This window comes from Borostomias antarcticus, assembly GCF_949987555.1.
Source record: "Borostomias antarcticus genome assembly, chromosome: 4".
Taxonomy (NCBI): domain Eukaryota; kingdom Metazoa; phylum Chordata; class Actinopteri; order Stomiiformes; family Stomiidae; genus Borostomias; species Borostomias antarcticus.
The window spans coordinates 28,332,144-28,356,291 of record NC_140237.1 but is presented as its reverse complement, the minus strand read 5'-3'; the positions used below and the strand labels follow the sequence as shown (position 1 = coordinate 28,356,291).

At 47.8% G+C, this 24,148-nt stretch overlaps 1 protein-coding gene across 1 annotated transcript; it reads right to left on the bottom strand.

The window, feature by feature from the left end:
- Positions 1–1,547: 1,547 nt before the first annotated feature.
- kctd15b (potassium channel tetramerization domain containing 15b) lies at positions 1,548–20,945 on the bottom strand (the record flags this gene model as incomplete). Its single annotated transcript, XM_084437114.1, has 5 exons — positions 1,548–1,706; positions 8,237–8,542; positions 13,688–13,832; positions 18,655–18,830; positions 20,934–20,945. The coding sequence occupies 5 exons, from the start codon at positions 20,943–20,945 to the stop codon at positions 1,548–1,550; spliced, it is 798 nt and encodes a 265-aa protein (XP_084293240.1).
- Positions 20,946–24,148: the final 3,203 nt, after the last annotated feature.

The following is a 24,148-nucleotide window of genomic DNA, read 5'->3' as shown; positions in this document are numbered from 1 at the left end:
GAGGGTAGGCAGTTCTGTGGACGATGTGTTTTAAGTGCAAACAAAGGTTCTCAAGCATTTTAGAGTACATCTCTTCACAATCCTGGAGACATACTGGTAAATCTCAGCTTCCAAACTTGGTTCTCAAGTCATGAACATTCTGGCCATAATAAATCTGCAACACATTGAGAGCCTTCATAGAGAACTTCCCACTGACATTCTCATTTCTAATTGTGGATCAATCGACTCTTGACATTAAGCTTTTTTTTCTTCTTTTTTTTTAAATGCAAACCTCCTCCATCACATGTTCCATCACATCACACTTCCTCCTCCACCACATCGAACTGCAGTTAAAAAGATATGTTTTACAGCGAATTGGGCCAAATGCCGATGCACGTTTTATGTGTGCTACATATTTTTCTAGGAAAGACGGTAGAAATATCCTGGTTCCTTTGCAGTCCCATTTAAACAATGAGACCTTCTCCAGCTCTGAATGCATTAGCAGCCAGACTGCTTTAGCCACGTAGCCTGGAGACACGCTGGTGTTTCTGCAGCCCCTGCCAAGAAACACTCCCTCTCAAGCTCTCCAGCTCTAATGACTTTAGAATACCACGCTCGTACTGTAGGTCCTTCATATGGGAGAGAAAAAACAACATACAAAAAAATCCTATTAATTATTGTTTACACCGTGTTGTGAAAGAACACCAAAAAGGAGCAAAAGACTACTTTTATAAACAACAGTGAAAAAAAAAGCAAGAAAAAAAAAAGCATAAAAACAATCAAATTTGGCAAACGACGCTGGTTTTCGGCTGGACTCTATCCAGGGAGGCCTGTTGGTTGGCTGTACTGGGAGGGGGGGGTGGGGGAGGGGTGGTTGTCGAAGGGGGACCCTAGCACGTCCTACGTCCTCTCTCCTCACCAGCCAGTCCTCGCCCCCCCACCGCCCTCAGCGAGCCCCCCAGCCTCCCGGGAACGAGGCCGGCCCCCTGCTCAGCCACACTGGCGGACACAACACATGGCCTCACACGGACACGGGACTGGACGAGACGCCGCCAGGCGCTGCGATGGGGGGTGGGGGGCTGTGCTCTCCCCCGCTGTGGGGGTCGGGACACCTTTTCACAAGAGCCGCACGGCGGGAGGGAAGAGAGGCCGGCGATGGCCGCTTCGCTCAGTCTTTTGTCCGTCTTCCTGTGTTCTTTGGGCGTTATTAGGGCGTTATTAAAAGAGAAGGTATTTCGTTTTCGTTCTTTCTTTCTTTTTTTCTTTTTGTTTTTCTTCGTTTAGATACTACATTCTCCTCAGAGCTGAGTTCCGCAGAGCTGGTAGCGTTAACAGGCCTCTGCTAATACTTCGGTGTGTCTTGCTGGGCTGTTTTCCGGAGCGCTGAGGGAGGTGAGGGACGAGGGGGGGGCGGGGGCGGATGGGGTGGGTGGGTTGAAGGAGGAGGGTCAGGGGTTAACATTAGGGTTTGTTCTGTAGCGGAGGGGTCGTGGGGTCGAGCCCGTCGCGGTGAGTCCCTCTCTCTCTCTCTCTCTCTCTCTCTCTCTCTCTCTCTCTCTCAGAGTGCTCTAGTCCAGCGGCTCCTGTTTTATCCTGATGGGCGTGTTGATGGACATACTCCTCCTGTCCTCGCGACACAGGACGTACTCGCTGAACTGGGAGGAGTCCACGCCGCCGCCGCAGGACGCCGCCACGCTGAAGCCCTTCTGGAACAGACGCTCCAGAACCTGCCGGGGGAGGGGGGGGGGGGGGGATGGAGTGGGGGGAGACACACGCGAGGGGTTAATAACGGCCCTCTGCACGTTTCATCAATCACCCTGCACCTCATCCATCACGCCCTATAGCATGTGCCATTAGCCGTCCGATCACATAGGGGGTTATAGGAGTGTCCACAGGGCAGTCTGATATCATACTGGCTGTAATATTCATGACAGTTGTGTTGGGAAGGGGGGGGGGGTAGGGGGGTAGGTGATCTGATCTGAAGGCTCACAGGAATGACAGGTGTATAATGGACATGGAGGTGTCTGACTGGAGTTCAGCGTGGACTGGGGAGAAAGCCTAATTTGAGTAATGAGGCAGAGGTGAGGAGGGGATGTAGAGAGAGAGAGAGAGAGAGAGAGAGAGAGAGAGAGAGAGAGAGTGAGTGAGTGAGTGAGTGAGTGAGTGAGAGAGAGAGAGAGAGAGAGAGAGAGAGAGTGAGAGAGAGAGTGAGAGTGAGAGTGAGAGAGTGAGAGAGAGAGAGAGAGGGGAATCAGGACGCACAATGCACAAGGAGGAGAGAGAGAGTGAGAGAGTGAGAGAAAGTGAGAGCGAGAGAGAGAGAAAGAGAGCAAGAGAGAGAAAAAGTGAGTGAGAGAGAGAGAGAGAGAGAGAGAGAGAGAGATGGATGGATGGATCTGCCCCCCTGACTGAGCGATAGAGCTGGAGGGGGAGAGAAAGTGAAAGATGTGAGAGGAAGGGATGCAGCTCCCATCGCCTTCCCCCCCTCATCTCCTGTAGACCCTCCTGGGGGAGGTATCTCCAAATCCCAGTGCGAGGGGAGCTGTATATTTACTTATTCCCCTTTAATAGAGTGTGTGATGCGTGTATATGAAAGGCCTGGCTCAGGGCTAACCCCACCACCAGATATCAAGTTCACGCGAAATACATGAGTCCTCCCATTGCCCATAGACACACACACACACACACACACACACACACACACACACACACACACACACACACACACACACACACACACACACACACACACACACACACACAGGGAGTGGCCTCCCTAATTATGAGGGTAGTGGCCCCAGCGGAGGGCTGAAGCAGAGCAATTAGGCCCCCTGGTTGAGGCGTAGCAGAACCCCCTCCCCAATGTGGTGTGAGGGGAGGGGGGGGGTGGCTGCTGAGGAATTCACATATATCACACACACACACACACACACACACACACACACACACGACTTGTTAAATATGGCTGAACTATAAATGGCCTTCGTAACCCCCCGCCCCCTCCCGCCTGCCCCCGACAGAGACACTTAATGTGGGGCGACGTTTTGTTTTGCCGGCAGTCGGGACCCACTTCGATTACTACCGATAGCGTGTACACAAACATACACACACACACACAACACTTTGCCCAGCCTGTGTGACGATGACAGAGTCAGTAATTTGCGTAGAGAGAGGCGGCAGACGGCTGATGGCGAGCTTAAGAGGAGAGCCAATTAAGAGACCTGCCGAAGCATCACACGCTCCCAACGCCAACGCCAGACGACGGAGGAGAGGCTAACGATTATGGAAATGATATTACACCCCGTGCTTTGATCATTGCATCACATTGCATTTCCCCCTAATCATGTTTTACTAACATATGTGGGACTCTTGTCATTCGGGCAAGTGCGTTTCTTTGCTCACACAGGAGACCGGAGTGATCAATAAAGCTCCTCTTTATCAAAACACTTTGATAATTAATGAACGGCATCTTAAAGGAGTAGTTTGGTATTTGGCATCATAAGCCCTGTTTAGAAGGTTATTTACGATGATATACAACTGTCCATATAAACATGTTGACAGACTTTGTACTCTTGAACTCATTGCTCACAGCTAAGTAGAACACGATGGAGCTCTATGGGCATATTAAGGCCATGCCGAGGGACACAATGGATCTCACATGACAAATACACATTGTGTACTTAGCTGTGACATGAGCACTAATAGTTGCGGTGTATTAGATTACATCTTGCGTGTTTTATAATGAAGAGTCCAAGTACCTGTTGTCAGAATCAGAATCAGTTTATTGCCATGGTAGTTTACACATACTGTACTACTGTAGGAATTTGTTTAGGTCAATGATGCATACACTCATGCAAAATGACTATAGTTTCTAATTATAAATAGTCGTGTCTCTTATGAAGTATTAAGCCCACATTTATTGCTCTGTAAATGTTCTTAGCCGATAGACAAACATTTTCCATGAGCTTGCTCAATCGTCTCATTGACAGGGGTCAGGGATGAATTTTTACAGCTCACATTCGGCCCATGGGTGAACAGTTTTTTTGCTTCCCTCTGGAATATGTAGGGGTGGGATCTATGTCTGTAAAGCCCATTGTGTTGCCTCTGTGTATGAAATGCACTATACAAATAATGTGTGATTTGATTGATTGATTTTCATTTATTTTTAAGACAGGGACAAGGTACAGTAGACACTTACCCTATAGAATAGGGAGAGATGCACTGTACAAGGTTATAGCTAAAACAGCTCATTTCCACCCGCAGTCCCTGGGCAATCAATCATATAATTGATCTTAGAGTACTAATGAGCATGGAGAAAGACAAAGCCAGTAAACAGTCTTGTTCCCAGAAGGACCAGGCTCTTCCTGCGCCAGAGAAGACACAGCTGAGAGTTCAAGAGGTTTCCTAAAACTAAGTTGTCTGTTTCTCCGTCAACAGTAGTGTCACTTTTCTCGTCCCCCATCTTGTCTGGCGGTGCGTTTGATGCTGAGGACGGGATCAGAAGCTGTCCTCGTCCCCCCCGGTGTCCCAGACACTCCTAGCGCTGCTCTACAACTCTGTTCTCACAGGGGAGCGACTCTGTCACACGCTCGCCCTCCCGCGCCGCCACGCACAGATCCCGCCCGCCTGCCACTCAAGCCGGGGTTGCCATGGGGATGAGCTCGCTCGCTCGCTCCGCTACCTTGCCGGCGTTCTGTATCTGAACGCAGGCGGCGCGAATCAAAGTGGACGAGCCTCACGGCTGGAGGCGGAGCCTGATGTAATATTGATGGCCGCCACCGGAGTACGCACACACACCCACACCCGCACTCACACACGCGAACCCCTCTCCGGAGGTTGGGGGTCGGCGTTCTCTAGTCTGTGTCTGTGGTTGTCTGGGCGGAGGCTGGGTGTTGAGTGACAGGTATCAGCCATCGCGCTGGCACAGAGGGGGGGGGCCCTTTGTTTAACTATACATGGCTAAACGTGCCACGTCGCTACTGTAGCTGCAGGATCCCTTTATCTCATCCGCTTATCATAAGCATCTACAAAACACCCACCCTGACAGCTGCACAACACACTATTTTGACATGCCAGCTGCCTCGTCGGGGCAAAGTTCCCCCCAGAAACTTTCTGAGTGGGGAGATGTTCTCTCATTATTGACGGCACATCGCCTCAGAGTTCATGTTAGGAACATCAAAGACTCAGGGGAGTGCGGGAGTGAGTTTGTCAGCTCTGCTATGCATTCTGGGAACAAGAGTACGTGGTGTCAATAGTGAACTACATTCTCTCACCCTCCTGCCAGGGTAGATTGATAGACTGGGGTTGAGTGTGACATGCCAGGGTGGTGTAGTGTCCCCTGAGCAGACAGCAGGAACAAGGGGGACAGGGGTCTCTCTCCCCCTCTCTCTCTCTCTGTCTGTCTCTCTCTCTCTCTCTCTCTCTCTCTCTCGCTCTCTCTCCCTCTCTTGCTCTCTCTGTCTGACTTCTGCTGGGGCTGTTGTCACGGTGATGAAGGACAGATTGCGTGTGGCCTGATCTGGGTGCTCCATCACCTTGATGTATGGTGTGGTCAGGCTGGACTGGGCAGGGAGACAGGCTCCTGCTCTGGGACTCTGTGTGTATGCGCGCTCGCGCGTGTGTGTGTGTGTTTGTGTGTGCACCTCTGTGGCTCTTTGGCTAAATGTTTTCCCTCCCTTTAAGCGGTCGCCCTGTTCTCTCCCCTGGCGCTACATCACAGAACAGGTGGTCTGAATTACGCCCCCCCCAAAAATTCCTCACATGGCTTGGGGAACGGCTCACCAGGAGGTGGGATATGTTTATTGGTTAGCTCTCTCATCGGGATTGGCAACGCTCCTTTCTAGGAATAAAATGAGTTCTCAAGCAGCCTACACACAGTGCGGTGATTCATTACACCCGACACTGCACTTTTGTGTAACGCTGTGAGGTGAGCGGGGTAACCGTTTCTTCAGCGAGTCCAAATCATCCAAAATCAGGGCAGTCTGAAAAATCTCTCTCTCTCTCTTCCCATCGCCCTGCTCTCCCTCTCTCTCTCTCTCTCTCCCTCTCCATCTCTCTCTCTCCCTCTCTATTCCTATCGCCCTGCTCTCCCTCTCTCTCTCCCTCTCTCTTCCTATCGCCCTGCTCTCCCTCTCTCTCCCTCTCTCCACCTCTCTCTCTCTTTCCCTCTATCCTCTCTCCCTCCCTCTCTCTCTTCCTATCGGTCCTGCTCCCTCTTTCTTTCCCTCTCTTTCTTCCTCCCAGGGCAGGGTGTGACCGTGTTCCCCAGGGTGGCGGTCCGACAGTAATCAGATCACAGGCACATTGTCTGGCGGGTAAGACGAGGATTATTCCCACAACCTTCTCATACCTTCACGCAACAATGAGAGAGGACAGGATGAGTAAGTTGTTTAGAAAAAGCTCCGCTTACACAGAAAAACACGCCCATGTGCTGCTGCTCCCTCTCCCCTCACCTACATCAGCTAGGACCCCGCACTGCAGTGTGTGTGTGTGTGTGTGTGTGTGTTTGAGTGTGTGTGTGTGTGGTTGTGTGTGTTTGAGTGTGTACGTGTGTGTTTGTGTGTGTGTGGTTGTGTGTGTTTGAGTGTGTACGTGTGTGAGTGTGTGGTTGTGTGTGTGTGTGTGCGTTTGAGTGTGTAAGTGTGTGGTTGTGTGTGCGTGTATGTGTGTGTGTGGTTGTGTGCCTGAATATGCACATATGCGCACTGTACGTGTGAATGTGTGTGTGTCTTAAAGGGGCCAGCCGAAAAAAAAAAAAGAGTCCATCGCCACCTCATCCGGGCAAAGGGCACAGTCCCGGACAAAAGCCCTTTACAGCCTCTGTCTTCCTCATTCATTAGCAAGAACTTCCCAGACAGGAAACCCTGGAGAAGAGAGGCCGGCTCCCCTTTCTGAGAGCACCAGGTCATTCACACGCCGAACAACGCGGCTTATTTCCCTGCCGGGACCTCGTCCTGTGGGACAGGTCTAGGGACCTGCAGGAGGTGAGGGGGGACGGACCGAGAGCACGCAACACGGGGACCAGACACGCTGGTAAACACAGCGGGAAAATGTTGTGTTAGTTGATGCGGCCAATTAATTATATTGCAAGCCATTTAAAAATCTATAAAAGAAGTATAAACCGGTTTAGGCTGTTTGAGAAATTGTAAGTATGGTATTAAAAAATGCAATACGTGTATTTCAATGGCCCTGGGCCATGTTATATTGGAGTCTTTTTTAAAAGAGAAGCTGTGTCTTAAAAAGGAGTAAAGAGTAAATTATGCATATCATTTCCCCCCCCCCCTTCTCTAGTCCTCTTTTTCATATTTCTTTCTTTTTTTGAGACGGGCACAAGAAAACATGGCCGCAGCAGACGAGACAGCGCTTTGTGCTGCCTTCGCTCTCCTCTCCTCTCCTCTCCTCTCCTCTCCTCTCCTCTCCTCTCCTCTCCTCTCCTCTCCTCTCCTCTCCTCTCCTCTCCTCTCCTCTCCTCTCCTCTCCTCTCCTCTCCTCTCCTCTCCTCCCTGGAGGTGGTCTCTCACATTGACAGGAAGGAGGTGGAGGTGTCAGAGCTCAGCTGATAAAGACGTGTCCATGCTGGGTGTCAGGAGAGGAGGGAGAGAGAGAACTGTGTCTTAAAAAGGAGTAAGAGAGAGAGAGGAAGGGAGGGAGGGAGAGAGAGGAAGGGAGGGAGAGAGAGAGAGAGCAGGAGAGGGAGAGAGAGTGACAGAAAGTAAGAGAGAGAGGGAGAGAGAGAGGGAAAGAACGAGGGAGAGGGAGGGAGAGAGGGAGAGGGAGAGAGAGTGAGAGAGAGAGAGAGAGAGAGAGAGAGAGGAGAGGGAAGGAGAGAGACACGCCCCCCTCTGTGCGGGGCCCGCAGCGTGGCCAGGTCTGAGGTGTCGCCACACAGACAGCTGCGGCGCGAGGCTGCCATGTTCCTCTCGTTCGGCGCCAGAGGTGAGAGACTGTTCCTCCTGAGCGAGGAGGAAGCGCTCTCTGGCTCCGACAAACTCACAGCCGCCATCTCTACGAAATCTATGACCAATCCCCGCCCACCACATCAGAGTGGCCATTACACGCTGAGTTATGATGGTAGGGTGTAAATCATGCGTGCCTCTGTATGAAGTGGAAGAATGGATTTGGAGCAAAAACAACCAGCTCCAAGATCGAGGGCAACAGGAAGGAGCACAGGAGGCTTTCGATGAGTCCTTTGAAGCATATCAGGAAACGCCACTCACTGATCCACCACACACACGCGCGCGCGCGCGCGCCCGCTCACCTGGACAGAGTTGAGCCTGCAGTAGCCGTTGAGGGGGAAGCGGATGACGTGCGTGGGGTCCTGGTTCCAGCCGGCGTTGACCGAGTTGCACATGACGTCTCCGGTCTCGGGGAAGATCTCCTCGATGAGGACCTTCTCGCCGCTCAGCGCGATCCTCTCGCCCAGGTCGGGCGTGACGCGCACCACCAGGCAGTCGCACGGCTGGGCCAGACGCCGCTGCTCCCGGTCCTGCTTCCAGCGCTCCAGCTCCTTGATCATGGGCGTCAGCTGGTAGTACCTGGCCTCCTCGTACAGCAGGTGGAAGTCCTGGATGGGGGGGGGGGTACACACACACACACACACACACACACACACACACACACACACACAGGCACACACACGAGCAGGGACAGACAGACATGCACACAGGGACAGACAGACACACGCACACACACGTAGGGACAGACACACACACAATAAATTAACATCAGTGCTCTTTTTCTTTGTTTACCTGCACCATCCCTGATTGGTTGATCTGTTGTGTAACTTAGGCTACATGCCGCATTCAACACACACACACACACACATCTAATACACACGCCATTCAACATATACACAACTAATACACACCCCATTCAACACACACACATCTAATACACACGCCATTCAACATATACACATCTAATACACACATTATTCATCATATACACACATCTACTACACGCGTCATTCAACATATACACATCTAATACACACGTCATTTAACATATACACACATCTAATACACGTCATTCAACATGCACACATCTAATACACACATCATTCATCATATACACACATCTAATACACACATCATTCATCATATACACACGTCATTCAACATATACACACATCTAACACACACATCATTCATCATATACACACATCTAACACACGCGTCATTCAACATATACACACATCTAACACACGCGTGCGAATGAAAGCCATGGCGAATGAATCCATCTGCCCTCATAAAGAAAAACCCTTCCCAACAAAGGCCTGTCATCTGTCTGCATCTCCCAGACGACAGCGCTACGCCTCAGCTCGGCCTCAGAGAGCTCGGATAACAATGGCCGCCCGGCGCTACGCTGCGCGGCGTGCGGTGTTCTCCCAGGCCCCGGTAGCGGTTGGCAGGGCTGCGTTAGCCGTTAGCACGTCTCGCTGAGCCCAGCCCCACGGAGGCCGTCGCTAGCAGGGCTCCAGTGATGTGGGGACGGCGCATTCCTGTCTGCAGACAGTCTGCAGCAGATTGCCTGCCTCTCCAGCCCCCTGGGCAGGGGCTTGCTGGGGGCCATTTGCCCCTACGCTCTTGCCTCTAATTTCCCACAAGACCAGATGGCACCATCGTTCAACGCTACCATAGAACATACCACGAAGAGGAGGAGGAGGAGGAGGAGGGGGAGGAGGAGGAGGCTAGCTATCAGTAGCAGAGAGGAGGTGAGCAGAATATACGTGTAAGTGAACATGGAAGACGATCCTACAGTATAAGCATATACCGACATGGTTTAATTTATTCCTTGCATAGAGGGGGATTTTATGGTAATGTGACTCGTGGGATGATGCTGAACGCTCATTACAACCAGATTAAATTGTGTTGATGTTGCCTGAACATTGTAAATCTGTTTGTCAAACAATGTGTGATCTTAATAGTTCCTGATTCGTTGTTTACAGTGAGGATTATGAGAAGGAGGAGGGGCCCCATTCATATAGCAGCTTTTCATTGTCAAACATGAATGTCCCTTTGGTCATAGATGTTTTTGATTGTATTACGACAGAATGGAATTTGGTTATCTGGCAATGCACTCTGACTTCCTTTGAGCATTTCCGGCACAGAGGCACTCAGTGTTTTCCCCATGCTATGACACTCATAACTCGCCATATCCTCCCCGCCATTTTGGTCTGTATTAAGTACTGTACCAAGGATCTCAAAAAAACGCTGACAGATCACTCGTTTGATAAAAGACTCAAATTCAAAGAAAAGTAGAGTATGAAGTCTTAATGGACTTGAGTTTGGAGTTTCTATTCTGGAGAAGTGCGAGTCGGTTTCAGTGTGACTGCATCATCGCTGGCTTTGGGTGCTGGGGGTTCTGGGGTTGAGCTGCTGCTCCCAGCCCGCGCCACTTCTCCGCTGGGTACGGAAACAGGGGGGCAAGGCGCAAACAGCATGTTCATTAACACTGCCTCGGTGAAGGGAATGCAAGACATAGCCTGGGCCCAGAACGCAAGACATAGCCTGGACCCAATAACCCCCCCCCCCCGAATACCCCCCGAAACGAAAACTCTGGCTTCTTTAACTCCTCGTTCACGTCCTCCCCACCCCTCGGAGAAAGAGAGGGGGGGGTGGGGTGACTCCCAAAACCGACTCCGGCTGGGAACTCTTCTTAAGCAGACGTTTTAATATTTAAGAATACAGAAGGCGAAGGGGTGGGTGGGCTGCTTTTTTCCTTGCTTCTCTCTCTCCGTCTCTCTCTCCCCCTCGCTCTCTTCCTATCACTCTGCTCTCCCTCTCTCTCTCCCTCTCTCTCCCTCTCTCTCTGCGTACAGAGACCCATGCCCCTCCAGGCTGCTCTGGCTATCAAAGTGTAAGTCCTCATCCTTCACAGGTTGGTGGAAGCCATGGATGGATATGTTTTTAACAGGGGTCTGTCTGCCAGGCACTCCAGTCCTCCTGCGCCCAGGCAGAGAACAGAGTGAGCCTCAGCACTGGAGAGGAGAGGCGAGGAGAGGGAGACGGACCCCCACAACTCTGTCATGGCGGCCGGCTGCTACTGGCTCTCTGAGGCTACCCCCCTCCCCCTCCTCATCCCACAATCCTCTGTCCAGACAACCCTGGCTGAGCTCTGAAATAATGATCCGACCTCATCGCCCGCCGGCAAGGCTCAGGGAAGAAGGGAGGGAGGGAGACAGAGAGAGAGAGAGAGAGAGAGAGAGAGAGAGAGGTGGAGGGAGTGACAGAGAGAGAGAGCAGACAGAGAAAGACCCACGGTCGCTTCCTATACACGACAGAATGGAAGACGGCTGGCAAACCCAACAGGCCCTGGAGGTTTCATGTGTCGGGATCCTGTCATCCACACGGCGGAGGGCCAGTCGAGCAAACAAAGGAGTTTAGTCCTTGATTTCCAGTAGAAGATATAGTTCTACTTCTTTATGGTTCTAATCAATAGCTAACAAGCGCAAATCCACAATAGCTGTGATGCAGCGCAGGTGCAGCCAGACCAAATACATCGGCGGACATTGTTGTGGACCGACCGACCACCGACCGACAGAGCGACAGAGTGACAGAGCGACAGAGTGAGCTATAGAGCTGCTCAAAATGCTCTCAGTGGAGTATGAGGTCCAACAGAGATGGCCGACACAACCTCAAAACGTTTAAAAACCACAGCCTAATTTTGACTTGAGCTTCGCTAGCTGACGAACGCGGGCGGCTAATTGTTGTCTGGATGACGACGATACGTATTAAAGGGGGAGCGTAATCAAGGACGCACATTAGTTTTCCGGCTGAATCTCTCCCCTCTGTTCTGTTCCGAGTTTCACATTGATTTAGAAAAACACACAGAGCCATGGCTGGCAGCAGGGCAGCGTGGCCCCCGGGGGCAGCGGAGGGGCCTGATTGTGCTCAGATAAGGACAAGCTCAATTCCGCCTTGCACTATTTGCATCCCGCCCACCCCCCTCCCCCCCACCACGCCCCACCCGCCCCCCCGGACTTCAGGCAAATTGAAAGGTATGCAGATGAACACGGGGGTTCATGCTAGGGAAGAGTATTGGACTGGAGACAATGCTGCTTTGATGCACTCCATGTCCCCCCAAATCCCCCCCCCCCCCCCTCCCCAAACCCCCTGGATTGGACAGTCAAGGACGGGGTGGACGAGAACCAGGCCGGATCAGAAGTCACTCCAGAAATGGTTTGGTCTGAAAATGGGATGATTTCATGTCAGTGCTGTAGTTCAGGTTATGTGAGGATCGCTGTGCCCTGCCCCCACCCCCCTCTCCCCAGAGCGTGCCAGGGGCTTCTGTCTCTCCTGCTTCCCTCCCACAGAGAGAGAGAGAGAGAGAGAGAGAGAGAGAGAGAGAGAGAGAGAGAGAGAGAGAGAGAGAGAGAGAGAAGAGAGATGTACTAGTCCGAGCCCACAGGGGAAAGACATGCAGGTTTAGGTACAATAGCATGAACTAAAGGGAATCCAGGTGGACCAAAAGGAATCACAATGTCAAAGCTCCTCAATGTGTAACAGTTTCACATGAAGCGTATGTTTTTCATCAAGTGAATAGGATGTGGTAGGAATCCACCATTAGTATTTTAATACAATATATCTTTGCAGTGTTTCTAAGGATGATTGTGTGGTTGTGTTAGAACTGTATGTACAGTACATGTACTATGTGTGTGTGTGTGTGTGTGTGTCCTCATGCGCAGGCTGAGACAGGAGCCAGGTGTGTGCAGCCACAGAGCTCTAATATGGACCAAAGCAGCTCCAGTGGCCCAGATAGAGCATTGACAGAAGTGTGTGAGAATCGTTGTGTCTGCATATGTGTGTGTGTGTGTGTGTGTGTGTGTGTGTGTGTGTGTGTGTGTGAGAGAGAGAGTCCAGATATTTATACGTATTTACCTGCCCTCTCAAACCCTGGTTCCTCAAACGGCCCCTGAGCCCCCCTACCTCCCCGCCGCCAGCCGGCCCGTCACTGGGAGACAGGGAGGAGCTGCCTGTCAGGGAGGAGCTGCCTGTCAGGGAGGAGCTGTATGTCAGGGAGGAGCTGCCTGTCAGGGAGGAGCTGCCTGTCAGGGAGGAGCTGCTTGTCAGGGAGGAGCTGTATGTCAGGGAGGAGCTGCTTGTCAGGGAGGAGCTGCATGTCAGGGAGGAGCTGCATGTCAGGGAGGAGCTGTATGTCAGGGAGGAGCTGCCTGTCAGGGAGGAGCTGCCTGTCAGGGAGGAGCTGCTTGTCAGGGAGGAGCTGTATGTCAGGGAGGAGCTGCCTGTCAGGGAGGAGCTCTGGGAGCAGAACAGAACAGGGGGGCCTCCGCTGACCGACCTCGCCTGAGTTCACCTCCACAGAACTCCCTTTCAGTGAGAAAACAACCGCTCTGGGGCCTTGGCACACATCGCTGGGCTGTGCTCTGTTTAGCCAGGGCCTCCCACCCCTCTGCCCCCTGCACACTGAGAAGAGCGCGCAATGCTTTAGTCTTCGTCGTGTTGTGATGGTTTTCTGAACCCCTCCAAAAAACTGGCACCGTTATTAAGAAGCTGTTGACTGATGGGAATTGAGGTTTTCATTGTGGCGATGAACATGGCAAATCTACATACTCTGTTTTCCCATACGCTGAGAAAACATTAGGCTGAGTTTTATCTGGAGTTTCATCAAGGTGTGTGTCTCCTCCCGTGTGAGTAGATACAGCAGACATTTAATATAGTGCTTCAGGGAGGAAAGAATCCATATGTACCTTGAAGTCGTCTGGAAGGAGCAGTTTGCTGGTCCGGAGGAAGCTAAGGATGTAGCGGAATATTTCCCCGTCCCGATCGATGAAGTAGTGCTGCTTCAAGCTGTCCAACACGATGGGCTCGGTGCCATTAAACAGGCGGCTGATTCTGGAAATTGAAACAACACGCACACACATAATGGAATGAGGCCGGCTGCCTTCAAATGCATGAAACAATTACCCTCCATTTACATTTCAATTTTCTTTGCGCTAAGCCTGACATGTATTAGCGTCCTGGGTTGAAACAAGAGGCTTAAGGCACATTTTTCCGCAGTTCGGCTCCAGACCTGTTTGAAGAGTCCCCTTCTGCCGGGAGATTAAACCTGACACGCGGTCTCGCACGTTCTACGGAGGTGCTTACAGGAATGAATGGCACGGGTTCAGTTCCACACTTGTATTACTACATCTGTCAGTGACAGGAATAACACGCGCGTCTCAAACGATGTACGCCCAACAGGAATGAGCGTCCAGGAATGAAATCTGAACGAGGTGCTCCAGCCTCTGCAGGGTAACAAGTCTGAACTCGGGGGAATGATGTTTTCACTGTGGCAACCGACAGGGCATTCTACACACTCTCCTTTGATGGGAGAACATTTACATGAGCTGAGTTTTATCTTTGAGTTTTATCAAGTGCACTGTCTACATCATGGACAGACATAGTCATCCATGATCGGATGGGATAAGTAGATGAGGATGATACTGCTAGACAACGGATAGTAAATTGCCAGTTTGGGAACATTTAAATATGTAGCTGAGTACCTAGGACTGGAATGAGGAAGTGATTAGCACAGATACAATACTGTAAGGACAAGCGATGACAAGAACTCCAATGTACCTGTACTTGTTACACATGGAGAATAAACGTTCCATTCTATTATTTTCCATTCTATTCTATTCTATTCTATTCTATTCTATTCTATTCTAAGAGATTCAAACACACAATAATATTTAATGATTATTCATGCCAGGATCTCCGAAGGTTCACCCTTAACATTTCAGAGTCCAAAATTGACATTTCTCTCAAATAACCAAATGTGTGGTGTGGTTGTGTTTTCCCATTAGAATGCACAACATCAGTAGAGGAGTTGATAATGTATTGCCACCTGTTGCCAGGCTTCCATGGGTGACCTCTCAGGGGTGTGCTGAGTGAGGGAGGCACTCGTCTGAAGATCTGGCTACAGGGCCTCATCAGGGATAAGACTGGAAATTGCTATAATCGGTTAGCTTTCATCCTAGCATGCCTGCACGATGCCTGGAGATACGGTTGGACAGATATTAATTTCTCTCATCTCTGGTGATGTTGTCCAATCTTGCGCCTTTCTCCACCACTAGTGTAGTTCTGTACTGTATTTTACACCGACACTGTGCGTTGGTCAATGGATATTATTAGGTTGACATTTCACACATTTATACAACCTATGAATATGATATAACTATCTATTTATGATATAGCTATGTATTTGTAGAGGGGGTTGTAGAGAACAACTCTGGAATAATTTCACTGCACATAGATGCAGATTCCCAGACGGCTTTTGTCAGACTCACTGCTGTCATCATTTTGACATAATCCGCTCTTTAATCGTGGCAACTGATTTTAGGTCAACTGTTATGCCACTGAGAAAAGCACAAGAAAGTCCAACACACACCAGGAAGCGTTAGCCTAGCGATGGTCAACTGCAATTACAAGACACTGGGATGAGAGTCACAACTGGAATCTCAAAGCACACACAGCTGCACTCACCTAAGTCTAAAACTCTGAGACCAATTGCACTGACTCCCCATTACTTTCCCTACTGTGTAAAGCACAGTCTTGAAAAGCACAGTCTGTATCAAAGGCTTCGTCAGGTGCAGAGTCAATCCTATCATGTGGAATTTGTCCCGTCTTTCCTTTGACAGTGAACTGGATGGAGGACCAGTTCAAAGATGCCCTCTCTCTCTCTCTCTCCCTCCTTCTTCTTCTTCTTCTCTGCCTCCCTCTCTTTCTCTCCATCGTTCCCCCCTCTTTCTCTCTCTCTTATTCCCTTTCTTTCTGGAAATCGATGCAAAATGCTTTATAAAAAACCAATACTCATCTCCCTGTTGTGCCCGAGGTGTTCCTTTCTCATATGGTCTTGCAATTCTTCCAGCTAGAATTTCACCATACCCCCCGGGGCTAACTCTGTTTTTCATCTCCACTTTTTTTTTAAAAAAAGCAATTAAAATGCTGCCTGTTTTTCTTTTCTTTCTTTTCTTCCCTCTCTCCTCCATTTCTGGATCTCCCTCGGTCTCAGTGTTTCCTTTTGGTAAATCACCGGTCGGGGGCCCTGGGCCCCTGAGAGAAAGGCACCAGCGCCCCTGCTCTGTTTCTGTCATGTCGGACAGGTGGGGAGCCTCCGCGCTATCCTGCCTACCTGGCTCAGAGAGAAGGGGAGAAAGAGATGGAGAGAGAGAGAGAGAGAGAGAGAGAGAGAGAGATGAGATAGAGAGGGAGGGAGGGGGAGTTCTGAAGGACAGGAGAGTCTCTGATCTCCACATCCCAGCAGTACTGGGGGGGTGTATAGGAAGCTCATAGAGCCACACATGTCAGACTGAGCCGCTCAATAGCACCTAGCAGCTCAGAGCTAAGCCCCACACCCAGCGGTGTGGGCGGGTCCGGGGGCTGCCCCAGCTCTCCTCCACCCTCCACTATGGGAAGAGGAGCCTGGGCCGTCTCAAATGGACTCTCCCGATGAACGCCCGTGTTGATCACAGGACGTCTAACATCTGTCAGTGAAAACAAACACCCAGGGAGAGTGTTCAGATTAACTGATCAAACCCAACCGCCAGGGCAGTACTGTACGTATGCAAGCTCTGTACAAAGACTGCCGTCTCAGTGGAGAGAAAAGCAAAGAATGAAAACTCTCTGGTTTCTTCTTTTGAAACGTATTAGATACAGTAGATCATGTTTATGCGTGAAAACTAAGACTTGGGTTTGATAGTGGTTCATTGACTACTTTGGCGTTAAGGCCTGTAGTATGTTTACCTCACAGCCAATGAAAGACAGACCACCAGGAAAGAGGTCATTCCAAAACTCTATCCTCGTCTGATGAGAATTTTCCCCCTATTTCCTCGTCCGCCTCTGTTGAACTGAACTATGAACTACACAGAGCAGGGCGCACATCAAAGTTTCATGACCCCTGTCCCTCGCAGAGGAAGATGAATACCCAGACATTAGTTACTAGACTAAGTTTCTTTTCAAGCATTGCATTATTAAGGGAGCTATCTATTAAAAGCAATCATCAACTTAAAATTCTTTAACCTTGTTCTCAACTGTCAGGTCGCAGGGCGATGTGGGCAGCTAGTACACCCGATGAAGCTAGTCCAGCCGATAACCTCTGGAAGAACACTGGCTCTACTCTGGCTTTTGCAATGAGTGTAACTGTTTTGCTTTCTGTCAGCCATTATACTAATTCACACAAAAGGACTCCTCCTCCACTGGCTCCAGAGGAAAGTGCACCCCTCAGGCGTACTGTACACGGAGGAGGAGGGAGGGAGAGAGAGAGAGAGAGAGAGAGAGAGAGCGAGAGAGAGAGAGAGACAGAAAGCTCCAACATCCACATTGGTATCCTGTCATTACTCTTACTGGAAATATACTATGTCTGAGCTCAACACAGCATGCTTCATTTGCATGCCTCAAAGGCCGTCCGGTGTATATGTCCAGTACTTATACAGTACCCTCTTTGTACAGTGTAACTTCATTATCTGAGGTAGACTGAAGGGGTGGTGTATAAAAGCTGACTAACACTATGAAAATAAAGCAGAGAAATAAAGCAGCCATAAAGCAAGACTGTGTTTTGAGCGTCTTGAAGGGCTTCAAGCATTTGAATACCTGAAATTGATTTAGTGAAAAATTCTAATGTAGGCCTATAGCCTACTTAAAAAACAAATCTGGTACGAATCACTTGGATAGTTTAACTAGCAAGATCAAAAGGTCCAATCCAAACAGTATAGACATTTTTATGTCTGGTCCTGACTTGGAGCCCAATCCCTTAAACAAGACACGGCCATATAATATAGCAAGAATAAACAATGCTTAACAATTGCGGGTTAAACGCATAGTGATTTTCTCATGACATGATAAATCATGTCAGTTATGAATAAGGAAAACAGAGACAGTTGCCAGTGATTTCCTGTCAGCTCTGTGTGAATATCATGGGCTTATGGGGAGGCAGACTTCACTGTAACCATTCTCCCAGACTTTCCGACAAACTAATATATGTTTACCTTGGCTTACAAGACTCTCAGTCACTCCTCTGGTGAGCACACAACTAGAGGATATACTGTGCATTATTCAGCTATAGCAGAACAAGCATAAGGGAGCACAGAAGATGTGGTAACTACAGTGTAATAGTAGTGTAATAATAGGGTAATAATAGTGTAATACTGTGGTTGTACAGCAGTAGCCTAATAGCCAATGGTTACGTGTGGCTATAACTGCTACAGATGTTAACAGTTGTGTTACTAGGTACTGCATGTCAGTACTGTCACTACAGTATGACTTAATCTCCAATAAACTAGCAAGAGTCGAGGAAATCAACCTGTAGCATCAGTCCAGTGGATGATGTTGTCAGCTAATACCAAGTGAGTGTCAACAAACGTAGGCTAATCGTCATCATCATATTTCGCCATCTAAGATTCTGTCTCAAATAGTAGCAAACAAACAAATTATGGATAGCTAACTTTTTGAATAGTCTATTCATTGGACAGGATTGATGATTGTATCTTAAAATAGGCTGGAATTTAACATCAATCATTAATTGATAATCATGAATTCATTAATTCCCATTTAAAACTTAAACAGAAAAGCCATCGAGGTGCAATCCTCTGACTTAAAACATTGGCACGCTTGTCATTTGGTTAATAAATGAGAAAAGCACCGTTAATTGAGAGTTGAAGACTTGATATAGCCTTACCTTGAGTCTGGGTATTTGGTGAGAGTAGCCAGACTGCTGGTGTACATGTGTCCGCCGACGTCGATATGAACCGGGGCGTTCGCCTTAGTCAGTTGAGCCGGTAGAGGGATGCCTTGTGAGGCCAACGGAGAGACCGGCGACCGGGTCAGAGACAGGCGCGACATGCTTCTTCCTTCCTGGAAACAAGTAAAAGGAAAAGCCATGGAAATAAATTAATCTAGCCTACTGTATATAGCATATCCTCAATCAGCTCCTGCACCCTTATCGGATCACTTCTATGTCTGTCTGGTCGCATATTTAGCTTACAAATTATTGCTACCGCTCTAATTAAGTATGTTTGCATCTTTTCATTCACCGCCGGGGGGAAGGATAGAAGGATGCTTATTAGGGACCCAGAGATAGGAATACTGGGTGTCAGCCTGCAGGCGGGGAAAACTAACTGCAATATTGTAATTAAAGGTCGTGTTATGTGTTAGACGTGATATGCCCAGACACACCAACCACCAATCTGGGAGCACGAACCCAGGGCATTCTGCAACTTTGTACCAAACCAATCAAAATACACGCACCCCCATTGCCTGACTTCCATGGCAGATTTGAAAGACAGTGTTATCATGTGAAGCCTTACACGTGTATATTGTGGCAACAAAAATATCGATGCACAAGTAACAGACATGATTCCAAAGCAGAATAAAAAAAATCCTAACAGCAGCATGTAGCCTAATGTGCATGTCAAAATGTTCAGCTGATTGGTGGCCTTTGTGAAACTTTATAACCCAGAATAGCAGTCTACAGGTTAACTAGTCAATACAAGGTTTGACGCTGGACCATCACCGGTTAGACCGCCCCCCCACATACACACACTTCCAAACAGCGAGCCACAGCACGCTCCAGGGGTCACGGTGAATCCGCTCGCCCGGTCAGATCACTGTGTTCAATCTGGCTGCAGCTCTGAGGCTGATTAACGATGGCAACCGTGTCAAGACTTTAGTAATTGAAAATAATATATTAGTATTATTAGTTTGTCCAGTGGAGTTGCTATAAAAATATATTCAATGTTGTTAAAAAATATTAGAAGAAAAGGCGCAAGATGCGCCACATGCTTTAAGTGCGTTATAATCTGAAATGCAATTTAGGCTACTAACGTTACTTCTAACAAAATAAGTAACAAACTTACCGGACTCATTGGGAGAAAGCTGGCGGTATGAAAATATTTAAGCATCGAAGACGTTAGCTCGAAACCCAAAATAGCCCTGTGTTTCCTGTCGGTGGAACAAACGAAATTATTATAACTTGAAAGGTATTTCATGGACTTGTTCCTCCACGCAGACGTTCATTTGAAAAGCTGTTATTTTAACCATAAAAGGTAAACCAGCGGCGGTCGTTAAGACTCCATTCAGATCAGCCCTTGCTCCGAGCGAGGTGCTCTATCGCTCACAGCCTGGGGCACCAAGTGTGAGAGACTACAGAATTTTCCAGGGTGTTGCCCGCCTCTCGAAGCCTTCAGGAATACTGTTCACTTAATACGCAAGCTGAATGATACATTTCAGATCCCAGAGAAAGAAAGACTTCAAAAGACTCAAGAAGTTTGGAGTGTTTGAGGCTATCCCACCTCTTCATATAGCCATGGGCCACGGTAACCAACACTGATAATGTTGAGGGAACATAATCAGATATGAACTCTCTCTCTCTCTCTCTCTCTCTCTCTCTATCCAGCTTTCTCTCTCCACCTATCACCGTATCTTACTATCTCACACTCTCTCTCCCTCTCTCTCCTCTCCCCCCCCCTCTCTCTCTCTCTCTCTCTCTCTCTCTCTCTCACACACACACACACAAACGACAGGTTCAAATCCAACTACTCTACTCTAATAATTGTCGCAGTGAATATGAGTTAAAGAGTCGAAGACAGTGCACTGCTACATTGTTTCAATACTTTTGCCCTCCCAGCGTGGCTACATCGATGCCCACGGAGTAGCCTACTACCAATTGTACAATATGGCGCCTCACTCAGATCTACCAACGTGAAATTTTGATCCATATAGCCTACGTTTGATCCATATAGGCTACGTTTGATTTCACAAGAATAGCCTATTAGCTAAAACGTGATGAGCGCCCCCTGAATAAAACATGTATGTGCTGTCCTCCTGGACAGAACATCGCTTCTGATAAAAGTTATTGGGCGAATATCTAGCATTGCAATGCTTAGCAGACTGCGTAGCCTGCTATATCATGCGAATGCTACTTGAAATGATTACATTTTAATATGAATTGTGTCATACCGTTTCAAACATCGTAGGAGTCCAAGGGATCCGTGCCAGTTTCAATCAGTCCCAGCTGATGTCTGCGTCCCCCTTTCAAATGCCCCGAGTTTCGTAGAACTAGTGCCACCCAAGCATTCCTCAAGTCGAACCCGCTCTCTTCAAACGAAACACTGAATAAAATCCACAAATTGATAAAAACACGAGAATCTAGCTTTATGTTTATTGATTGAAAAGGGTCGCTGTGTCTTTAAAGGTCTATAGCAAGTGTTGGCTTGACTTGTTCACACCGAGCTCTTTCTACAAAGGCGCACAGGAAGCAAGCGGCGTTCTTACCTTGAACATAGATGATCTCCTTCCCCTTTTCTGCTGTTATTTGTAGGCTATGCACTTTACATGTGCGTCGTTGAAATCCTGCTTCGTATTTCAGCTTCTTGACTGCCTTTTTGCTTAAATGAAACTGCCGCTCTGTTATGAGAAGAAGAAAGCCAATAATCCGTCTCTAAATAACAGAGCAGAGCTAAAAAAGAATTCTTGCTCCGGGCTGCCCAAACGCCTCTGGGGCAAGGATTAGGCTACAATTAGCTCAACTCCACTCCAGCCCGGGTGATTTTACAAAAACCTGATAGGCTACTCTCTGTTCCCAAAAATTGTGGCTACATAGATATTTAAGCATTATGTTATATTTTTGCCTTTAAAGTAAAAATAGGCAAGTCCACTTAATGGTTAAAAGTTCTTGTTTTCAGGGGGTTGGCTATAGTATAAATGCTGTTCAGTATCAGGCAAGTGTCACGTCGCTCAGTAGATTTAAAGCAGGAAAAAAGGCAGATTTTAATCATTGTCATTTCGTCTGTTGTAATATTTCCCAAGGCATTTCCAGCAAGGCATACATTTCCATTCCCCAGACCAGCTAAATAAGTCAAGAAGGGCGCGCTTCCTATTAGTTATTAAGGCGCATGCAGACTTGTTGATAAACTGTCAATAAAATAAAATATGTTGAAAACGCAGATGTAGGCTATTTTAATACTTTTCATGCGCCAATTTTTTTCCCGTCCTCTCTCCCATAATGTCTCGACTTGTAATGCCAAATTTCCTGTAGGCCATTAAAACCAAATGACGTCTATCGACATGTATTCTGCTATTGCAAAAAGCGCCCTCACAACATGCCTCCAGCTAAACGCGCCATTTCAATTATAGCACACGGCGAGAAGGAGATGTCCGCCGAGTAGAGTTCCCATGCAAACACAGACAGACTGGAGCACTGCTTCTAGATTTTTACCACAAAGATGCACTGAGATCTACATTCTGGTTTAATATTAATTTCGTTAGGCTACACAAAACGATAATATGCTCAGAAATATGTAGCCCAAATCAGTGTTGCATCACTCTGAATTAGGTGTAAAATTAGAATCAAAGTGTTCTTCTTTCCTCCTGTGCAGGTGCTCACGTAGGCTGGCTAGGTGATTATTAATTTATTTGCATGTTTGTTTATTTGCGTGTAAATAACTGTGAATAATGGATGTTGCATTGAGCCCGGTAATTACTGCACCCCCGTCCGGATCCAGACTGTAGCTTCCTACACCGCTGAGATGCTGTTTTTGGATGTTTGGCGCCAACCAGTGTGTGAAATTATTATTGGTCAAAAAGGAAAGAAATTATAACAAGTGAATTTGAGTGCTGTGTCTCTTTATCCCAGTATTATGGACTGCTGAAATCCTAAAGTTTGTTTCCTGGTAGTGTTTAATATTTCATTTTCTACTGACAAAGAGAACGATTTAGAACGAATAGATGATACTCAGGCCTGGCTCTATTCTAACTTCATCTCAGAGTTAGACACACATCAGAGACGCCTTGAGGGCCCCTTGCAGGGCAGAAACTCGCCCCGGGCACATTTGTTGTCTCCAGGATTCGCTACAAACCGGAGGGGAGACCGGATTTTTTTCTCATTAAAGTAACAACCCCGGAGTTAGTTCAATTACATGAAGTATGCAGGGATGTTGTAAATTTAAAGATTTAAATAGCTTACAAAGTTGCCCCAGGCCCCATCAGTTAATTTCCTTAATTTATGGATTTTAGCGGAGTGTCTGATGTGAGAATGAGAAGTAGGTCAAGTTGAAGATCTGCATACTGCGTAAATGGAATAGACCTGATATCTGTTCCTCTTGTCTTGACCATCAGTTAGCAGGTAAATGCATTGGTAAATACACTCATACCCCACAAAATAAACTGGAGAGAATGATATTCAGTTATCACATATTCGGTACAGAAAATGAACAGAAAAAGACTATGTTACACATTTCAGAGCAATGATTGTTTATATAGTCTTACAGATTTTGCTTAATGAAAATATATTGATTTATTTAAATAGGCTACTGATACTGATAACTTGAACTGATTAAAAAAAACATTATTGATTTTGAATGATAAATTATGAGTATTATTTACACCAAGACAAAAAAGTGTGAAAAAGGGGAATATGTCAAAATATGTTCTTCCTGTATTGGAGATATGTAAATGAGGTGTATGCATTAATGCATGACCCTATAAGAATAATAACTTGGCCCGGAGCGGCAAAGGCAGGTATCATTAGTAGGCTACTAATGCCCAAAGCAGCGAGCATAAGCATCTATTTTCCAGTATTTTGTTCCTCTAGAATGTTCTGAATTCTGATTTTCTAAAACCAGCAAAAAATATATGGATTTTGCTGTGTTAGTGTTTAGTGTTATGACGTCTTAGGTACTGTAGTTATTGAAACGTGGCATGGCTTCTGTATAGGCATGCAATAGACGGCACCTAGCCTACTTCATGCAGCTATAGCCTTCAGTAATGATAAGTTACAGCACCGATTTGTCAACCTTTACACTCTCAGCATAAGCACGTGTTTGATTGATGACATGTATGTCATGCAGTGCATACCAGGAAAAGGCCACAGCAATATCATCAACCAACAACAGTAAAATCCTCATTGCAGACCTGATCATGGCCTGGTTATCTACCACACCCGTTGAACACACCATTACATTATCATAACGAATTAAAGATTGAACATTATCTCTGGACATGATTTACTTTATTACATTTTGCTTGAACAGGTCAACAAACAAACCAAGGCTTGTTCTTGGTGAAAGACTGGCACCCTGTCCATCTAACCCTAACCCAAAACCTAACCCTAACCCGTCTGACTGGCTGGCACCACTCCATCAGATAACCACTCTTTTATGTTTCCTGCTCATGCT